We start from the raw sequence: 16,115 nt of genomic DNA on the forward strand, positions 1-16,115 counted from the left end.
AACCAAATGGGACTATGGAAAAGAAACCATTTTTCAGAAGGTGACCATGAAGAGAGTGGATCGTTCTCAGCTATTGTCTGGTTAATAGAAAAAATACACCAAAATACAGGTATTTAAATGGTTTAAAAGTCTATGCAAAGGGTTTTAAATCATGCAGGCAGAAAAAGTTGACCTGAAGCGTAAAAAGATGGAGCAGAGCTAAAGCACATGACTATACGGAGCCAGTGTAGACAACAGCATTGATTAAAACAAGAGCGTTTCTGTTCTGAGAGACGGACGACTAAAAAACGCAGCTGAGTCACTTCTGGTGTAGTCTGGCCGTTGGTGTAAAAAAAATAAATATAGCCAGTGGCAATATAGAAACTGAGCCATACCTCTCATCAAGTTCCTGTAATCGACTCTTGACCGTGTGCGCATTATTCTCTCGTGTCAGCCTCTGCAGAAGAAAGAAGGTCTGCTGGAACATGCGCAGCAGGTACTCCTCAAAATCCAATGGCACACAGTTCTTTGACACCAGTTCATTGACACAGGTCATGGCCATGACCCCAAGACGGGCCCGATCCACCTTATTCCCCTCACTCTGTTGTAAGGTTCGCCCTCCTCCGTTTGACGTTGGTGCCAATGTCCCAGGATTCAGCTGGCCATTAGAAGAGGAGGAGGTGGAAGAGGAGATGAAGGATCCAGTCTTGGCCTTTGTCCGGAGGTCACACCCAAAACGAGCAAAATGGAAAATAGATGCCAGCAGGGTGGGTGTGATGCTTGTGGACAGCGGGATCCAGCTGAACAGGTGGGCCAGACACTCCAAGACGAGACAACACAGTTGCTGACTCTCATTGTCCAATGCTGCCATGGGCTGGCACAGCAGCTTGGAGTACTGGCTGCCCTGAAATAGACTGCCCAGCAACTCCACTGATAGAGAGGAGACAAAGAAACGGCCCGGTTAACGCTGTAATACAAACCTCTCCACAACATGCATACTGTAGTAATGTTAGGATGTTGTGACCAGCAACAATTGTTCCGTCATAACAACCACAGTATTAGTGATTCGTTGAAGTGTCAAGTAACTCGAGGCCGATTCACTCACCACTTTCTCCTGAGGTGGGTGAGGGAGGCGGGGTGGAAGCTATGACATTGTGCTTGTCCCAATACGTCTCCAGGATACCTGCAGAACAAGAAGTGACCAAAAGAGAGGTTAATAGTCCTCATTGTCACAATATATTCCTCCATCACATTCACAAAAATCAATGTCCTTGTATACATATATATACATATGCATGACTGTAGCAGAGAGTAACCTGAGTCATAAGTGAGTCATAAGTGAGTAACAAGAGCTGTCAACAAGAGATGTCAATGTAATATAGTGTAAATGTAAAATTGTGGGGAAGAGGTTACTGTTCTAATAATAACAATAATGGCCCATAAAATAATGATCCTTTAAAGTCATTTGAAGACATTTGTACTGGCTAGTTTTTCTATAAATTACACAGATCCATGATAAGAAAGAACACACTGGCCACACTTTGTCAGAAAGTAAGTCACGTTCTAATGCGCTTTTAAAAAATGCCCTTTACATTTGGCAATCAGAGATGCATTAAGTGTAAAGGTTTCTCACCTGTCAATAGTCCAAGCACTGTGGGCACCTGCTCCAGCAGCAGTTTGCGCAACTCGTCTTTCCTCGCAACACTTAAGTCTTCTCGAGGGCATGCTAGCTCCTCTGATGTGGTTTTTAACAACACCAACCCTAATGAGGCCAGGGCTGGGGACTGGATCAACTGTCGTTAAACACAGATTGAAAAATAACAGCTTAATCAATACAGAGTTATTGAATTTTGCTCAACACCTACATTCTCCCTCCATAAATCATTCAAAATGGTTTCGTGCATAGGCCTATATGATGGAGGCTATATGATGGTTGGTCAACAAATTATTCATTCCCTTCACTTTCTGCACATCATGTGGTGATATAAAATGGGAGATATTCTAAAATGCAAAGTGCGGAAAGACCTTAACATATTGACATTGTGACATATGAACCAAATGAACCAACACTTGCTTTTACAAAATAGATATTTCTGTTATTTGAAGTGCAAACCTTAAATTACTATAAGTTTTCAAAAAGAACAGATTCAAAAAGAAAGAAAAACTGAAATACATTTTGAAATAATTTTACAGATGTGCAATAGGTAAAGAGAGATACTTTTTTGAGCAACTTTATATTATCAGAGAATACACTTTCTGTGTAACAGCAGCTATGTATCGCTGGTGTAGCCCTGGTGTTGTTTTAATATGACTTTTGTATACTGAACAACTTTTTTATAAGTCATAAATATCACAATTTAAACAAGGCAACATCGTCCCACACAAATGATGAAGTCACTGTCTGGGCCAATCAGTAACAAATACGTCACCTTTTCTCTCCAAATCAGTGTAATTTTGAATGCTGGAATGCAGTGGTGAGATGCATCATTTACCCAAATTTGATCAAACTCAGATTGGTGGTGTCTGAGATATTGTGCGTGACACATGGATGAGCGAACAAATGATGTAGTGCCTCACCTTGGGCTGATCAGTGTAATTATAAAAAGATCATTCCCCCAAGTTTCGTCAAAATCAAACAAATGAACAACCATTATAGCGCCCCCCCTTAGGCCAATCAGTGCAATTTTGAAAATGCCGGAATGGAGGAATGGCATACATCATTTCCCAAAGTTTATTCAAAATCCGATCAGTGGCGTCTGAATTGTAGTAGTCCCTCCGCCGATTTGACGGTGGGGGATGTTTATCAGTAGCTGACTAAATCTAATGGAACAGACATTAAACAAGTTGCACAGCCAACAACAGAAACTATCACATCAGCAGGGCTTACCTGAAGGGTGTTTGTAAAGAAATCATGGTAGAACATCGGCCAATCCTGGCGACCAATGTCCACGATTACTTTGCAGAGTTTATTGCGGATGAAATATGGCATAGCTTTGTGCTGGGCTAGTAGAAGCTTGGGCAGACAGCTGCGGATCTCCATCTTGTCTTGTGAAGCCACTCCCAGCCACATTTTATTCACCAGGTTCTGAAAGTAAGAAGGACAAGCAGTTGCCAGAACTGTGTCTCATTTCTCTGACAAGTCCCTCTATATAGTTACATACTGTATGTGACAAACAGTTATGGGGCTGTTTGCAAAGTGGTCTGTATGATTTCAAATTATTTTGTGCCCCACTGATTTGCACTCATGTTCCTCACAAATGCTAAGTATTTTGGATTATAATTGTTCTTTATAATGGGTGTAATCAGGGATTCCTCTGAATTCATTCAGCAGGGACATGGCACCACAGCAACATAATTTCCACCACTAGGGGAGAAAATGTGATATTATAATAGCAGTCAAATGTAGCCAAAATTCCCTATTAAACATTATAGATGACATAGAAAACCATTTTTACTACGGCACCTTGCACTAGAAGCATGCCTATGACTGAAAAAGGCAGAGATGTGGAGAAGTAGAAAGGAAACATTTAGTGCCCAGTTGCAACAAAATCAAATATAAGTATTAAAATGTCACCTATTGCTTAAAAAGGTATAAGCATGCATCTACGGGTCACAGAATATTCAGCCTTTCATGCCATGCAATATTTATTACACATTTAACTACTTTGTGTTGCAGCATAAACTAAATGAGCAAACAGGAAGGTAGGAAACAATGTACTCCTTGACACTCCATGTGTTCAAAGCCTATACAATAATATTTCCCCTTTGTATTATATTGTCTTATTTCTTTACATATAATGTAATAAAGGCATTGGGCAATTCTATACGCCAAAAATATGCATCTTCCACTACCATCCACCAACAGGACTTACCTCAAATACTGTAAGGCTGTACATCATGACATACTCATTCCGAGTATTGGAGAGGAAGAACAAGCAGTGGCGCCACGCTCCCGTCTGCTGAGCAAAGTTGTTCAGCAGCTCTTCTGCAGAAAAAAGGAAGTAGGCATGATCGTTGACAGAGGTGCATGACAATCTCACCCTTTATTGGTACGCAGGCTGAAACGAATGCGTCACAACACAAGGTGTGTGAAAATGAAATGAAAAAAACTTAATACTAAGCAAATAATTTCAGGCCAAATGACAGCTAGGAAAATCTAAACATATTGCTCTACAATGACATTTATATTGAACAGTCTGACACCAAGAGCTTTATGTTCTAGGACTAGTTGTTTCACTTTTTATTTTGTGGATACAGACACACAAGGCAGATATGGCCCAACTGTTACAAGACTACATGATAACTGTAAGGCAAAATTGTGACACAACGTGACCAATCTGCACATAAACACCTGCGAAGGCTTCAGGTGTTCCAATATTTTATCAAAGAACAAGATCAGAAATACTAAGTGATCCATTTTGCTTTCAAACTGGTAAAAAGATACCTACAACTGGTTTAATGTTGCCATGCTATGAAACAAAGTTCAGAGAAAAAGGCCGTCAGAGTTCTGCAAGTTTTTACAGACCCTAATTTCAAGTAGAGTTTTTTTTATCTTAATTTTCTTTATCACTAAAATTAATAAATACAATAGAAGATCCAAGTCAGGCCTCAGACATTTTGGTGCCCTTGCACCCCAGTTTAGTGTAAAACAAAAAAATAAACTGAAAATATGCAACTTTATTAACAATGACCCTGATTTTTACACATTATGAGCCAATAAGTGGTTCTGAGTTTTGGGGCAACAAGGAGCAGTGCCGGTAGTGGAGGCAGGAGTTCAGTGTCTTGTTCAAGGACAGACTGACAAGGATGGACACATTGGCTGTTGCAGGGATTGAACCGCTGACCCACTACTTAGCGGATGGTCTCTCTAATCTCCAGGCCACCCTGCTACCAATTTGTTGCTGGGCCATGCCCTGCTAGCCTTCTGTAAATAAAAGATGGATCCATTCATGTCATCCACCTACCAACTAAACTACTTGATACTGAAAAGTGGTGCCGGTGTTTTTTTTTTTTTTTAAGTTTGTGCTAATTGATTAGGTTGCTCCTCTCCTTGCCTGGAGATATCAGGGCTTGTATTCCTACCTTCAGAAGAAGCCATTTGCTGCCATTCATTCTTGTACAGTATGAAAAATGTGTTTTAATTTGGTTTTGTCAAAGTTTCTGTTATATTTCCATTATATCTGTAATATCATTGTCTAAGTTGAGTGTTTTCATATCGATGTGCGCATTATGTTACGCTCTGCTTACTGTCCATCACCTGACACCCACGGGAAAAAATGGAAGTCGCCGCCAGTAAATAATTCATAAAAACATGCTGCCTTACAAATGTTATCATTACATCCATTTCATTTTATTTAGGGTGTAAGCCGATACAGCAGTTAATATGAAGCTAGGTTTATCACTGTAAAGTCTGTATTTTAAAAATGACGAACAATGTTCAAAAATCTAATTACATATGGCATACATTGCAAAATGTTTGGGGGCAATGTAAACTAGATGTAGACACTATTACATAGACTAGAGTAGTGGTAGGATTTACATGGTGGCCCAACTCACCTATCTCTCTCTTGCGCTCATTGGTTGTGCAGCTGTGAAAGAACTCCGTCATAAGACTCTCCAGCGCACGTAACGACGCCTCCTCTGATGCCTAGTGGACCAAGAGGTGTTGGTGGTGAGGATGGTTAGTACAGAACACAGCGACTGCATGATTAATTAAATTAAAATTAAGTGCCACTTGGAAATATGCATCATCTAAACCAAAAAGCTGCCATTTTTATAACCATCTACCCTTTTACACACCATCAAACGTGCCAACACTGCCACTTGCCCCTGGTTACTCTTATTTAATCCCATCACTCTCTCTCTTCACTTAATGTCATTTCTCCTATTGATGTCATGTTAATTACATTATTAAACTAATGGACTTACAAATAATGAGACTTTTCTATCACATTTGGCCTTTAGTTTACATTTCTGAGCATTTTGTTAGGGTGGGTTTTGTATATTCATTTTGCAATATGCAAAGCATACTATAAACAATGTGTTAGAAACACACAGTATTAAAAAGGTATTCAGCATATAAACTGGCTTTCAGTTATGATATTATCTGCACATAAGGACAGCCCAGCCACAAAAAGACAGTAATCTAACATGTAGCCCAGTTGACTGCTTTGAAGAGGAGACCTTTAGTAGGCGAGTGTTTGCAGGCCTGTGCACCTTCTTGCTCAGGCGGGTCACTTATTGTGCTGGACAATCGCCCTAATTTCACAAGTCAATTCTTGCAGCATCTTTCTAGTTGGTCATTAAACAGGTATCACTGATATTATGAACGTTTTGGCATAATCACATGAAAATATGGTTCATATGACCACAGCTTAGCATTTTTACAGTTCAAATTACAATTGCAATACTTATAGAAAATTGCTATCTGACTTATATATTGTGCAGCTCTCCAAAATTCAATTCAGTACTCATGAGAACCCCAATTATGGCCTTACAGACCAAAGGATGTTCAAATGAAAGCAAAACCAGTGCAATATGTAGGCAATTAACAATGGTAATCACGCGTTTGACAGGTGGAGGAAGTTCGGCCTTGCCTCGCCGAACACTAACGCTAGCTCGCAAAATGACATTTAAACACCAGCTCCAGTGGCAGGCAGGTCTGAATTCCTCAAATGAGCCACAACTTGCAGAGACTTAACATTACCCAACACAAATATTCGGTTTTGCAAGATGGGCGTCTTGTACCGTGAAATGGCTTAGCGAGCTGCTGCATCCCGGAAATTAACTGGCCTCACACAAACCGTTATATCGCTTAACCTACGTAGAGGAATTTGGTGCATAAATTCAGATGCAATCAGCTATACGGAAAGTGGTTGAAGTAATGCATTACTGACATTGACATGTGGGTCTGTCTAGTCAAGTATGCAGGACAGAAGCTGATCCATCATATTAGCTATTGATAAATGAATATTGATCTAAATGGGGACAACACGAATAATTAGCTAAATAATGAAGTTATACTCACCATGCTTAGCTCAGATGGCTTCCCCAAATTACTTCGTCTCGAATTAATATGAGTAGCAAACTAATGTTAGCTAACCAGCTAGCCACTTCAATAGCTAGCTTAGGTGTTGCTGGCTAATGTTACCGTAGCGGAGGTTCATGGTCTGCTCGCTTGCCTTGTGTCGATACGACAACACACAACTAACTTAGCTAGCTAAGGTTAGCGTCGATAATGTTACTTACAACTGCAACATAACACAACATTGAGTTAACATTAGCTTGCTAGCGCAACAAATAAAACACGTTTTTGCTTGCAAGCTTACTACTTAGTAATCATGAAATGGTAGCTTCATCGTCACATAGATAAGGTTCACGTAAAAAAAAGAAATCGTGTTATTGTCGGAAATCTAACACTGACTGCAGCACCGGAGAAATGTGCAGCGGTAGCTTGCTATGTGGTCAAGCGGTTCAGTGCTACTAACATTACACGATTGCTAACGTTAAAGCGGATAGCTAACTCGGCTAGCTGTTCTGGAACGATGGAGGTATAACGTTCGTTAGCTGTCAAACAGACGTTATGCTTCTTTGGCTGTCGCTCACATGGACCTCATACTACCCTTGTCAATTTCGAAAACGTGTAGTTATACACGCCGGTCTATCTAGCAACGTATGCAACAACACTGAGTGAATAATATCATGCGCGCTTGTTCCTGTTTTTCCCCCTTTCGGTGCTCAGGGTGGCTCAGGAGCACAGCTAGCTGGCTTGTTTCATGGGTTTGCTTCGCAACTTCCTCTTTTACGACAGAAATCAACCAACCCGACCAACATGCGTCAAGTCAGACTGCATTTTTAAAAAGGATTTCCGCTTAAAACTTTCAAACTAAAACACTTTATTTTGATGAACATGAAATTCAATTTCTTTGAGTAATACAAAGTACCAACGTGAAAATGAACAATATATTTAATGAGAAATTACCAGTACGTTAAAATATATTAATTCCTCAAAATGTCCTTTACACAGTTTACTCACAAGCCTATTGAAATGTCCATACACTGCTAGGCCTATATATTGGCCTGCCAAAAACATACAAAGACTCAAGCACATATACACAATATATACAAGGCAATGCATCATCATCAGAGCCTTGCTTGACCTGATCAATAGTAAGTAAAAGTTTTATTAAAATTGTTGCTCTCCTTATGAGAACCCCTTCATCTACAATGTTCTTCCTCAAAATTCATTATCTGCATTACCTCTCGAGCTACTTTAGCACAATTAGGTAAAGTCTGCATTTCTCTGTAGGGATATTCAAACAGGTGATTTGGCTCATACGTGTCTTTCCTCATTTATAACAGGCAATTAGGGCTCTGTTGGTTGATGTGTGTGGAGAACATTCAGTCAATAATTTACTAATTTTCAAAAAGATCCATATGTAAATCTATGGTGTTTTGCGACCTTGGAATTATGAATTACCGTCTCACATTTTAGTTCAAAATAAATTATTCACATACAAACAATAGCACACTGCTCTAAAATCAGTAGGCAAAGGTAGTGCAACAAGAACAATTCGTAGACAATGGATATGATTATGAAAGTGATTAGGTTTGTTACATTTGCGAACATATTTTTAATAAAAGCCATTCTTTACGAAAGGGCCCACTGCTGTCATTGCTGCCACTCCATCTTAATTTAAAAGACACTGAAGAAGCTAGCCTGTTCTCTTCAGGCCCTTGTTCCACAGCACCAGTGCCCTTACTGAGAAGGCCCAATCATGCTTTGTTTTCAGCCTGGATTTTGGAAAGACTAACAGTACCCTGCCTGTGGATCTGCGATCTGGTTCGTTGGGGCTTAAAAGATCAGAGATGTAGCTACATGCTAGTCCAGCATGTGCATCAGCAAAATTTACAATCATTCACACAGTCTATCATTCACTTTATATAATTATGCGCAACTGAAAATCACAAAATGACAAACACATCAGCAATTCATCTTGTACAGTGGAAGACCCTGAGCTGCCCAAAGTGTCTATGTGAGCATGACTTATGCTAGTAAGCTTCCCTTCACAGAGTTTAGAGGGAGAATGAGGAAAATGTATTTGTCTAGCCTAATCATCTGGCCAAGGTTTTCAATTTTTTGTGCACTAGTGCACATATCAATCTTGGTGTAGGTAACCAAAATAAGAAATCATACATTATACTTATAGCACTTTTAAAAAGCAGTTTTAAAACACTTAGCCATCAGCTAAATAAAATCAGTGAGTAACAGTGAATAAACTAGCCAGAACTAAATGCCAACCAATATAAATCAATAATACCAATATGTAGTAGTAATTTTAATAGTAACAATGCAACAACAATAGTTGTCAGTGCATGACATCAAGACAATGAACAACTCAAGAGAATTTACAGAAGATATCAAGTCTACATTCCCTTTTAAATTTTAGTTTTTATTGTCTTGAAGCTTGAAAGAAAACCCATTAAATCAGACTTTTTCAGTCTAGTATAGTTGTTGTGAACAGTCTATGAAATTGAACAGTCTTTTAAAGTGTCAAAATATCAATACTCCATGAGATGAAATAATCTCACTGAGTGTATGAGTCTCACAGGGAGCAGTCCATGATGGTCCATAACAGTTATTGTCATGTAATTAGTACAGGCTTCCTTTTACACTTCAAAGCGTACCTTGGAGTGACAACAGTCTTCATGAGTCATCATTATCAGGTTCTGGTGAAAGTCCGGGAGCTCAGAGATAATCCTCTTATATGATATACGGTAATGAGAATGAGTTGGTGATGTAGTGTCCATCCTTTGCTGCTGTGACAACAGAGCCTTTGACCTCTGACACAGTGCTTGGCTCGTTGTTTAAAGGTGTGGTTAGCTATTGTGCTCGGGTTGGCGGTGAAGCAGTCTCACCTGCTGTTAGACTGCTTGGCACGGAGTGATGACGTCATTGCCTTGTCCTTGCTGTCTCGCTCTGATGTCACAGGCTGAGCCCTTGGGAGGGGTGCGGCCGACTGTGGGGATTTCTGTTTCAATCCTTCACTGAAACAGGAACTCTGCTGGTGCGCTCAGCGGTGCTATGTGGCATGGAACACTAGCCAGGGAGGAAGGATGCAGTTTCCATTGAAGACCTTGTCGTCCGGCTATACGGATGGTCTACCTAGAGTGTGCATGAAGCCAGAGGGATGTGATCTTGCTGTGGTAAAATCCTTGGTAGGTCGCAAACTTGGAAAACTGGTGGAGTTTTGTTTTAGGATGCTATAGAGATCCTTAACACAGAGAAGACTTATCCAATACTGGAAAAGCTGAATCTGCCCAGCCTCAATAACTGGGTAGCGTATGAACTCATCCACAATGATGAGTAGATGGATTGTTTGGGAGAGGCACTGATTGCTTATTTGAGCTTTAATTGTCGATTAATGCATGTCAATTTTGCAGTCATGTGATCTTCAAGAGACAATCCACCACAAAATCTTAAGTTTCTATGCTTTTCTGATGATCTTAGTTCACTCACTATCTGTTAACATGAACAACTCTCTCCAAAAGCTAGAGCCCAAAGAACTACGGCTTTGATCTGGGATCATCAAGAGTAAAAACCTGGTGGCCCTCTGGCAATATGGGCTCACATTGTGGACCAATGGAATGCTTGAGCTTTCACATCACATTGAGGTTTAATTTATCGTAGCGCTAAAAGTTATGAAGATGAAAATTTGCCCCTATTCCCATAAAATTACTTTTTATTTACTGTTACTGTCCAAAAAGTTTTAGTATTTATTGCTCAAGGATTCCTTGGTAAAATAAACAGAAACAATACACTGCCCTTTGTCAGTTTGTCAGCAACATCTTCAATTATGTATTTTGACAGTGAAATTGAGTTAAAAATGTACCTAATGCACCTTGTGTAGCCTATTTGCACCTTGAAAGCAGTTATTTTCTAGCATTTTGGTTGGTTGTTCTGTGATAGGATGATGAGAGCATTATGAACGGTCAAGCCACATGCAAATTAGAATTCCTTGTTACCATTCTAGAGGAAAAAAAAATCTGACAGCTGTTCTGACGGTTCTGAGTGCTTCCTTACTCCTAGGGTAGTTCACTGACAAGGTCCCCACCCACGGCAGTGTTTGTGTCATTCTTCATGTGGGTGTTTTGTCTTTGGGCTTGCATGCTATAGGCCCAGGCTCTGTCCACACCATGTCCCTCAGTCCTGCAGGGTGTCCAATCACGGAAGGGAAAACGTCCAGCTACCACCAGGGCGTCATCAGGAAGCTCAGCCTGCAACTTCTCCTGCAGCAACGACAGCTAGGAAACAAAAGCACATAAAAAAAAGAGTGAATTTTAAACTCCCTGCAATGTTTGAGCAGGCTATTTGACCCATGCATCTGAAAGCAATTGTACCTCAACCATGCTGTAATTTATTCTTCCTACAGGAATGGTTCTTACATTTTTCTGCTAGTATCCAAAATTTAAGAAATTTACTGTGGCCATTTGTCATGTGGAATATCTAATCCCAGGCAGGGGCGCAAGGAATTCCAGGCTCCATGACAAGATGTGACACTGATCCCCCCACCCTAATGTATCTAATACAGTATGACCTCGCCTGTCCTAAGGACCTCCTCTTTCTTGGGGCACCGAGAGTTTTTAAGTATTCTCCTGCCAAGAAAAATCTGTGCAGGCCAAAAATAATTATTACATATGATTACAATTTTCATAGAAATATGTCACCTGTTTTCAATGCTATTTATACAATTGATCTTTTTGGTGGCCTGTTATGTGTTGCCACATGGGAATAATGTTAAGTTTCAGCTAGTGTTAGGCTAGTTAACCATCCAGGCAGAGGAGAAACTGTAGTTCAGATGGTACCCATATGTTCACTAGTATGCTACTCACCACACTGGGGGCCAAAAACACTGTGACATTCTTGCAGTCTGTCAAGTCGACCTGTGATGAGATGCAACAAAATTCACAATCAATAATGAATATAATTCATCCTGTAGTTTTCACTGAACATTTTTGAACAGTGAACATTTTGTGTCATAAATCTGCCAACTGTTCCATTTTATAAATAAAGCTTCTAGTGAATCCAACTTTACTGCCTAGGTAACTGATGTAGAGCTATTAGGGATGGGACGATCTGCTTATCTCACAATACGATTCAATATGCAATATGGGGTTCATGATTCAATGCAACCATGATACAATGTAATGAATAAAGGTTCAATGACAAAGTATGACTGTGCAGTGTAAACAAAAATGCAAACAACAATTTAAAAATATCATTACAAAGTGCAAATGATATGATATCGATGGAGAGCTTGTGAAATTCTGATGGGCAAGCCGTCTCATTTGTGATTACTACAGCAGAATAAAATGGAGCCAATATCGTGATTCATTTTTCTGCCCCACGATACATATTGTCACATTTTTGTATTGCGATATATTGAATTTTTATATAACGTCCCAGCCCTAATAGCTATCCTTTATAAATTGGAATAGGAATGCTACAAATACAATAACTCAATAGACAAATTTCCAACCTTCCACAGATCTTCTCGGCGGTATGACACCTTTCCACGATGCCCTGCTCTCCACGCATGAAAGCGCGCCAGACGAACCAGCCAGGGGTTGAGCTCATAGCCAACAGCAGGAGTGAAGCCGTGGCGATGGGCTTCCAGAACCTTAACAGTTAAAAATGACCACAGTCAAATGTGGAAGCATGGCCAAACTGATGAAAATGCAGTTTATCCTAAAACCCATTTGAATGAATTGCTGGTTTTTAAATAAATGCTCAAAATGTCCACCAAATGTTTTTGTGTCTATCTTAATCTATTTTCTGGAAAAATCATGATTTTTGGGTAGATTTCCAAACCTGGTAGCTTGAAAAGTTGATTTCAGAGCCAGGAATATCGAATATTACATGACAGAGCTAGTTTGCACACTAGTTGATAATGAGCACAGGTTCTAAGTTAGTAGCCTTACAACCAAGCTATTGCTATCAAGTGTTTTTTTAAGAGTCTGATTCCATACAGTATGAATCTTAAACACACACACACACACACACAATGATGATCACACATTGTTGTCATTTTAGGGACGATATTCTGCATCCCTCCTAGTATGCATTCAGGTTAATTTACCTAAGTGAAAGGAACCCGCACATCTAGCTTATACTTACAATGCGGCCGTCACCTGAGCCCAGATCCACGAGGGTTCCCTGTCGACCCCTCAGCAACGTCATCACATTTTGTACTTGGGTCTTGCTGGCAGGAAGGTATGGGACCTGTGAGAAATTTTTAAATAGCTACTGAGAAAAGGAGTGGTGTTTCTCAAGCCTCTCAGAGATACAAATGTTGAAGATGGGTTATGACTTTCTGATCATAATAAATCAAACCAATCCTACGTGTGCAGCTTGTTTTGCCTGCTCAGGGTCTTTCAACAACATTGGACTTAGCAATGTATTCAAATACAAGCTAAAACTGTGCTCATCGTCACCAGAGCCTCCTAGTTAAATCAACAGGTAGGTCTATGAGGAGTTAGCCCGTACCTGCAGCCTCAGGGGGACTTTTCGGAAGCCTGGCTGGAGGATTCCCACCCACATAGCGTAGACAGCGAGCCCAGTGCCAGCAGCTATCTGAGCAACACCCCAACCCCCGAGCTGCCTGTCCTTGAACTCAGCAAGGGCCTCATCTGGTGCGTTATCATCCATTACCTGCATGACATGTGTAATGTATGGTGTAAGTTAGCATACTTTATAGGAAATATGAAAATTTACAGGGAAAAAGATGTAGTTATTTATCAAGTTACGAAACACTGTAATAACTTTTGAAATTCACTCTGAAGCTGATGGATGTCAAGCCCTGTGTTCTGTTTGTTGAACTCTGAACTAAGCAGCATGGCAAGATCAATGCTGAATGGTTGATAATCAAAGTTGTGTTCTGTACTGTACTGATCGGTGTAGCAGTTTACGGTTCCTGAATTTTGCTGAGCAGGCCAGCAGTATCAATTTAACTTTTGGCTTCATGGTATGGCATGGTATACTCAGCGGTTGCAGAATGGACCTTAAAGCCTACAGTGTTCTTCACTTTCTTTTTAGTGTAGATCTGTATTATGTCAATATTACATATAGGTGTGGTGCCATTTCTGCTGAGTGGGTCTTAAGTGCAAGTCCTCCCTTCATCTTTTCTGCCAACATCCAAGCCAGGTTTACATGCAGACCTCAATATTGTATTTGTAACTCTGCTATGAAAAATGTTAGTTGGTGTTGGCTCTCTGTTTGAAGGTGTGCTGATCAGTGAAACCTGCTGATGGAGTCTTTGGTTGGAATGAAAACCTGAATACACATGGCTCCCAATGGTGCGTGGTTGCAGATCACTGCATTAGTGGATGAAGATGTAAACAACTTTTTGATATAACAAGATCCATGGCTGAGAGTGAACTGTGACATTGGTGGTCAAATAGATAAACTCTTTCTAAGGAGTTCAACTTATTAACCTTTTAGGCATCAAAGCAAGCACACTTCTTGCTGCTTCCAGCTAGCCCACATATTGTTTTTCCAGGAAATGTACCTTTCTATTACAACTGGCTATTATTACTAACAACCAGTTACATTGCCTGGCTGCAACACTGCCACAGTCATTACCAAAACAGCTCACTGGCCTCGCATACACACTGCCACACACAAACAACTTAATGACGGTGCTGCTACTGAACTGACAAAACATCTCACCGACCTGAACACATTATAGTATTGTTAAATTATAGTATTAACACATTATATCACTGACCTGCAAGAGTGGGAATGGACCCGGCCAGATTATTTAGCCGCACCGTTCCGTCCGTCTGAGAAATATTCCGTAAATCCGCGAGCTTCCTGACATTAGTTCCGCCTGCTTCATGTCTGAGTGTAGTTGCAGCTTGTTGGATACCCGGCGGTGTCTGGCACCTACTGTGTGCACAGTGAACAAATCAGCTGATAAAGAGAATGAAACTGATCTTTGTTTAGTGAACAAATACATTTACTTATTCCACAGTTAGAATAGCAACACAGTTTTTTAGACTTGCTTTTACTTAACTTGTGTTTTGGGAATGTTGCTTATTTATCATTATTTTTTGTAGCTTTTTAACTATGTATTTTACTTTATCATGTATCCTTTCCTCCCACTATTTTATTATGTTATTATTATAAACACTTTTTAGACTTGCTTTTACTTGTTTTTCTGGGAATGTATTTGTATTATGTATTTTATTTTGTCATGTATCCTTTCCTCCTATTACTATTCTTTTATTCCTGTGACGCACTTTGTAACTCTGCTTTTTAAGTGCTATATAGGCTAAATACAGTTAATATAATCAAAGTTATTAAACAGAAATTAGCAATACAAACTGCACCCGCCAAAATGTGTGCTAAGTCACCTTTACAAGGATGTCATCTTAAACACTGTGATTTTTATTCCATACCCATTGGATGCAACATTGGATAGAAGAACTAGTATGGTGAAGCTGCCTCCATTCATGAGGTGTATAATACATTCATCAGAAGGAATCAATGTTTGCAGCAGAAGGCCAAGATTGTATTACATTCCTTATCAGTGCAGCTTACATCAAGGTCATGCTTACATCTGAAGTGGTCAGGGTCAGTACCTCCATAAACCACTGTGTACAGATCTGATATTCACACCACATGCACACAGCATCTTCCACTGCAGAGAGGCAGTGGAAGACGTGAGGCAGACTGTGTAACACATTTTCCTCTACGTGGATTTGAGCTGCATAGTATACAGATTGGTTGCAGCTGTTGAATAGTGTATGTGGTGTCCTGCAGCGCATGGGTCAGGTGTGTTATAGATATACTGAAAAGAATGAGCATGAAATAAGCTCTTTAGAAACAAATATCAACGGATTTTGTGATCAGACCATCTTGGCACAGTTTATAACAACCCAGTGAGGTAACGCTTTATTTTATAGCCCGCTAATTATGGTGTAATAATTATGAGATACTAATACAATAACAATGTTGTAGTTACAGGGTAACAAAACAAGAAGTCCGGGAATTAAGAGGAACAATTTTGTAATTATGAGAGATTTATAAGGTAGTTATGGCGTAACTGTCTTCGTAATTACTGCATACTTCAAAA

The 16,115-nt window shown here is 39.9% G+C and overlaps 2 protein-coding genes and 1 long non-coding RNA gene across 4 annotated transcripts in view; 1 reads left to right on the plus strand and 2 right to left on the minus strand.

Annotated features, from left to right (window-relative positions):
* Positions 1 to 7,745, minus strand: part of xpo6 (exportin 6) — a 21,384-nt gene extending 13,639 nt beyond the window's left edge. The window contains exons 1-7 of the mRNA XM_071899914.2: positions 7,007 to 7,745; positions 5,536 to 5,626; positions 3,852 to 3,964; positions 2,867 to 3,064; positions 1,613 to 1,772; positions 1,085 to 1,162; positions 375 to 909 (exon numbers count right to left, since the gene is read on the minus strand). Of these exons, the coding sequence (XP_071756015.1) occupies positions 375 to 909; positions 1,085 to 1,162; positions 1,613 to 1,772; positions 2,867 to 3,064; positions 3,852 to 3,964; positions 5,536 to 5,626; positions 7,007 to 7,009 (1,178 nt within the window). The 5' untranslated portion in view covers positions 7,010 to 7,745. The remainder of the gene's footprint in view (positions 1 to 374; positions 910 to 1,084; positions 1,163 to 1,612; positions 1,773 to 2,866; positions 3,065 to 3,851; positions 3,965 to 5,535; positions 5,627 to 7,006) is intronic.
* The window catches only part of LOC144539484 (uncharacterized), a 14,340-nt gene extending 1,684 nt beyond the window's left edge, over positions 1 to 12,656 (plus strand). The window contains exon 3 of the long non-coding RNA XR_013504984.1: positions 12,528 to 12,656. This is a non-coding gene — a long non-coding RNA (uncharacterized LOC144539484). The remainder of the gene's footprint in view (positions 1 to 12,527) is intronic.
* antkmt (adenine nucleotide translocase lysine methyltransferase) lies at positions 11,047 to 14,807 on the minus strand. Of its 2 annotated transcripts, XM_071899915.2 has the most exons (6): positions 14,766 to 14,807; positions 13,526 to 13,690; positions 13,157 to 13,261; positions 12,519 to 12,659; positions 11,872 to 11,922; positions 11,047 to 11,283 (listed from the first exon to the last, which is right to left on the minus strand). In XM_071899915.2, the coding sequence occupies exons 2-6, from the start codon at positions 13,685 to 13,687 to the stop codon at positions 11,065 to 11,067; spliced, it is 678 nt and encodes a 225-aa protein (XP_071756016.2). In that variant the 5' UTR covers positions 13,688 to 13,690; positions 14,766 to 14,807; the 3' UTR covers positions 11,047 to 11,064. The 2 variants fall into 2 exon arrangements, with proteins under 2 accessions (XP_071756016.2, XP_078140790.1); XM_078284664.1 differs by lacking the exon at positions 14,766 to 14,807 and having other exon boundaries at positions 13,526 to 13,697.
* Between the last annotated feature and the right edge of the window lie 1,308 nt (positions 14,808 to 16,115).

This window comes from Centroberyx gerrardi, chromosome 7, assembly GCF_048128805.1.
Source record: "Centroberyx gerrardi isolate f3 chromosome 7, fCenGer3.hap1.cur.20231027, whole genome shotgun sequence".
NCBI classification, from domain to species: Eukaryota; Metazoa; Chordata; class Actinopteri; order Beryciformes; family Berycidae; genus Centroberyx; species Centroberyx gerrardi.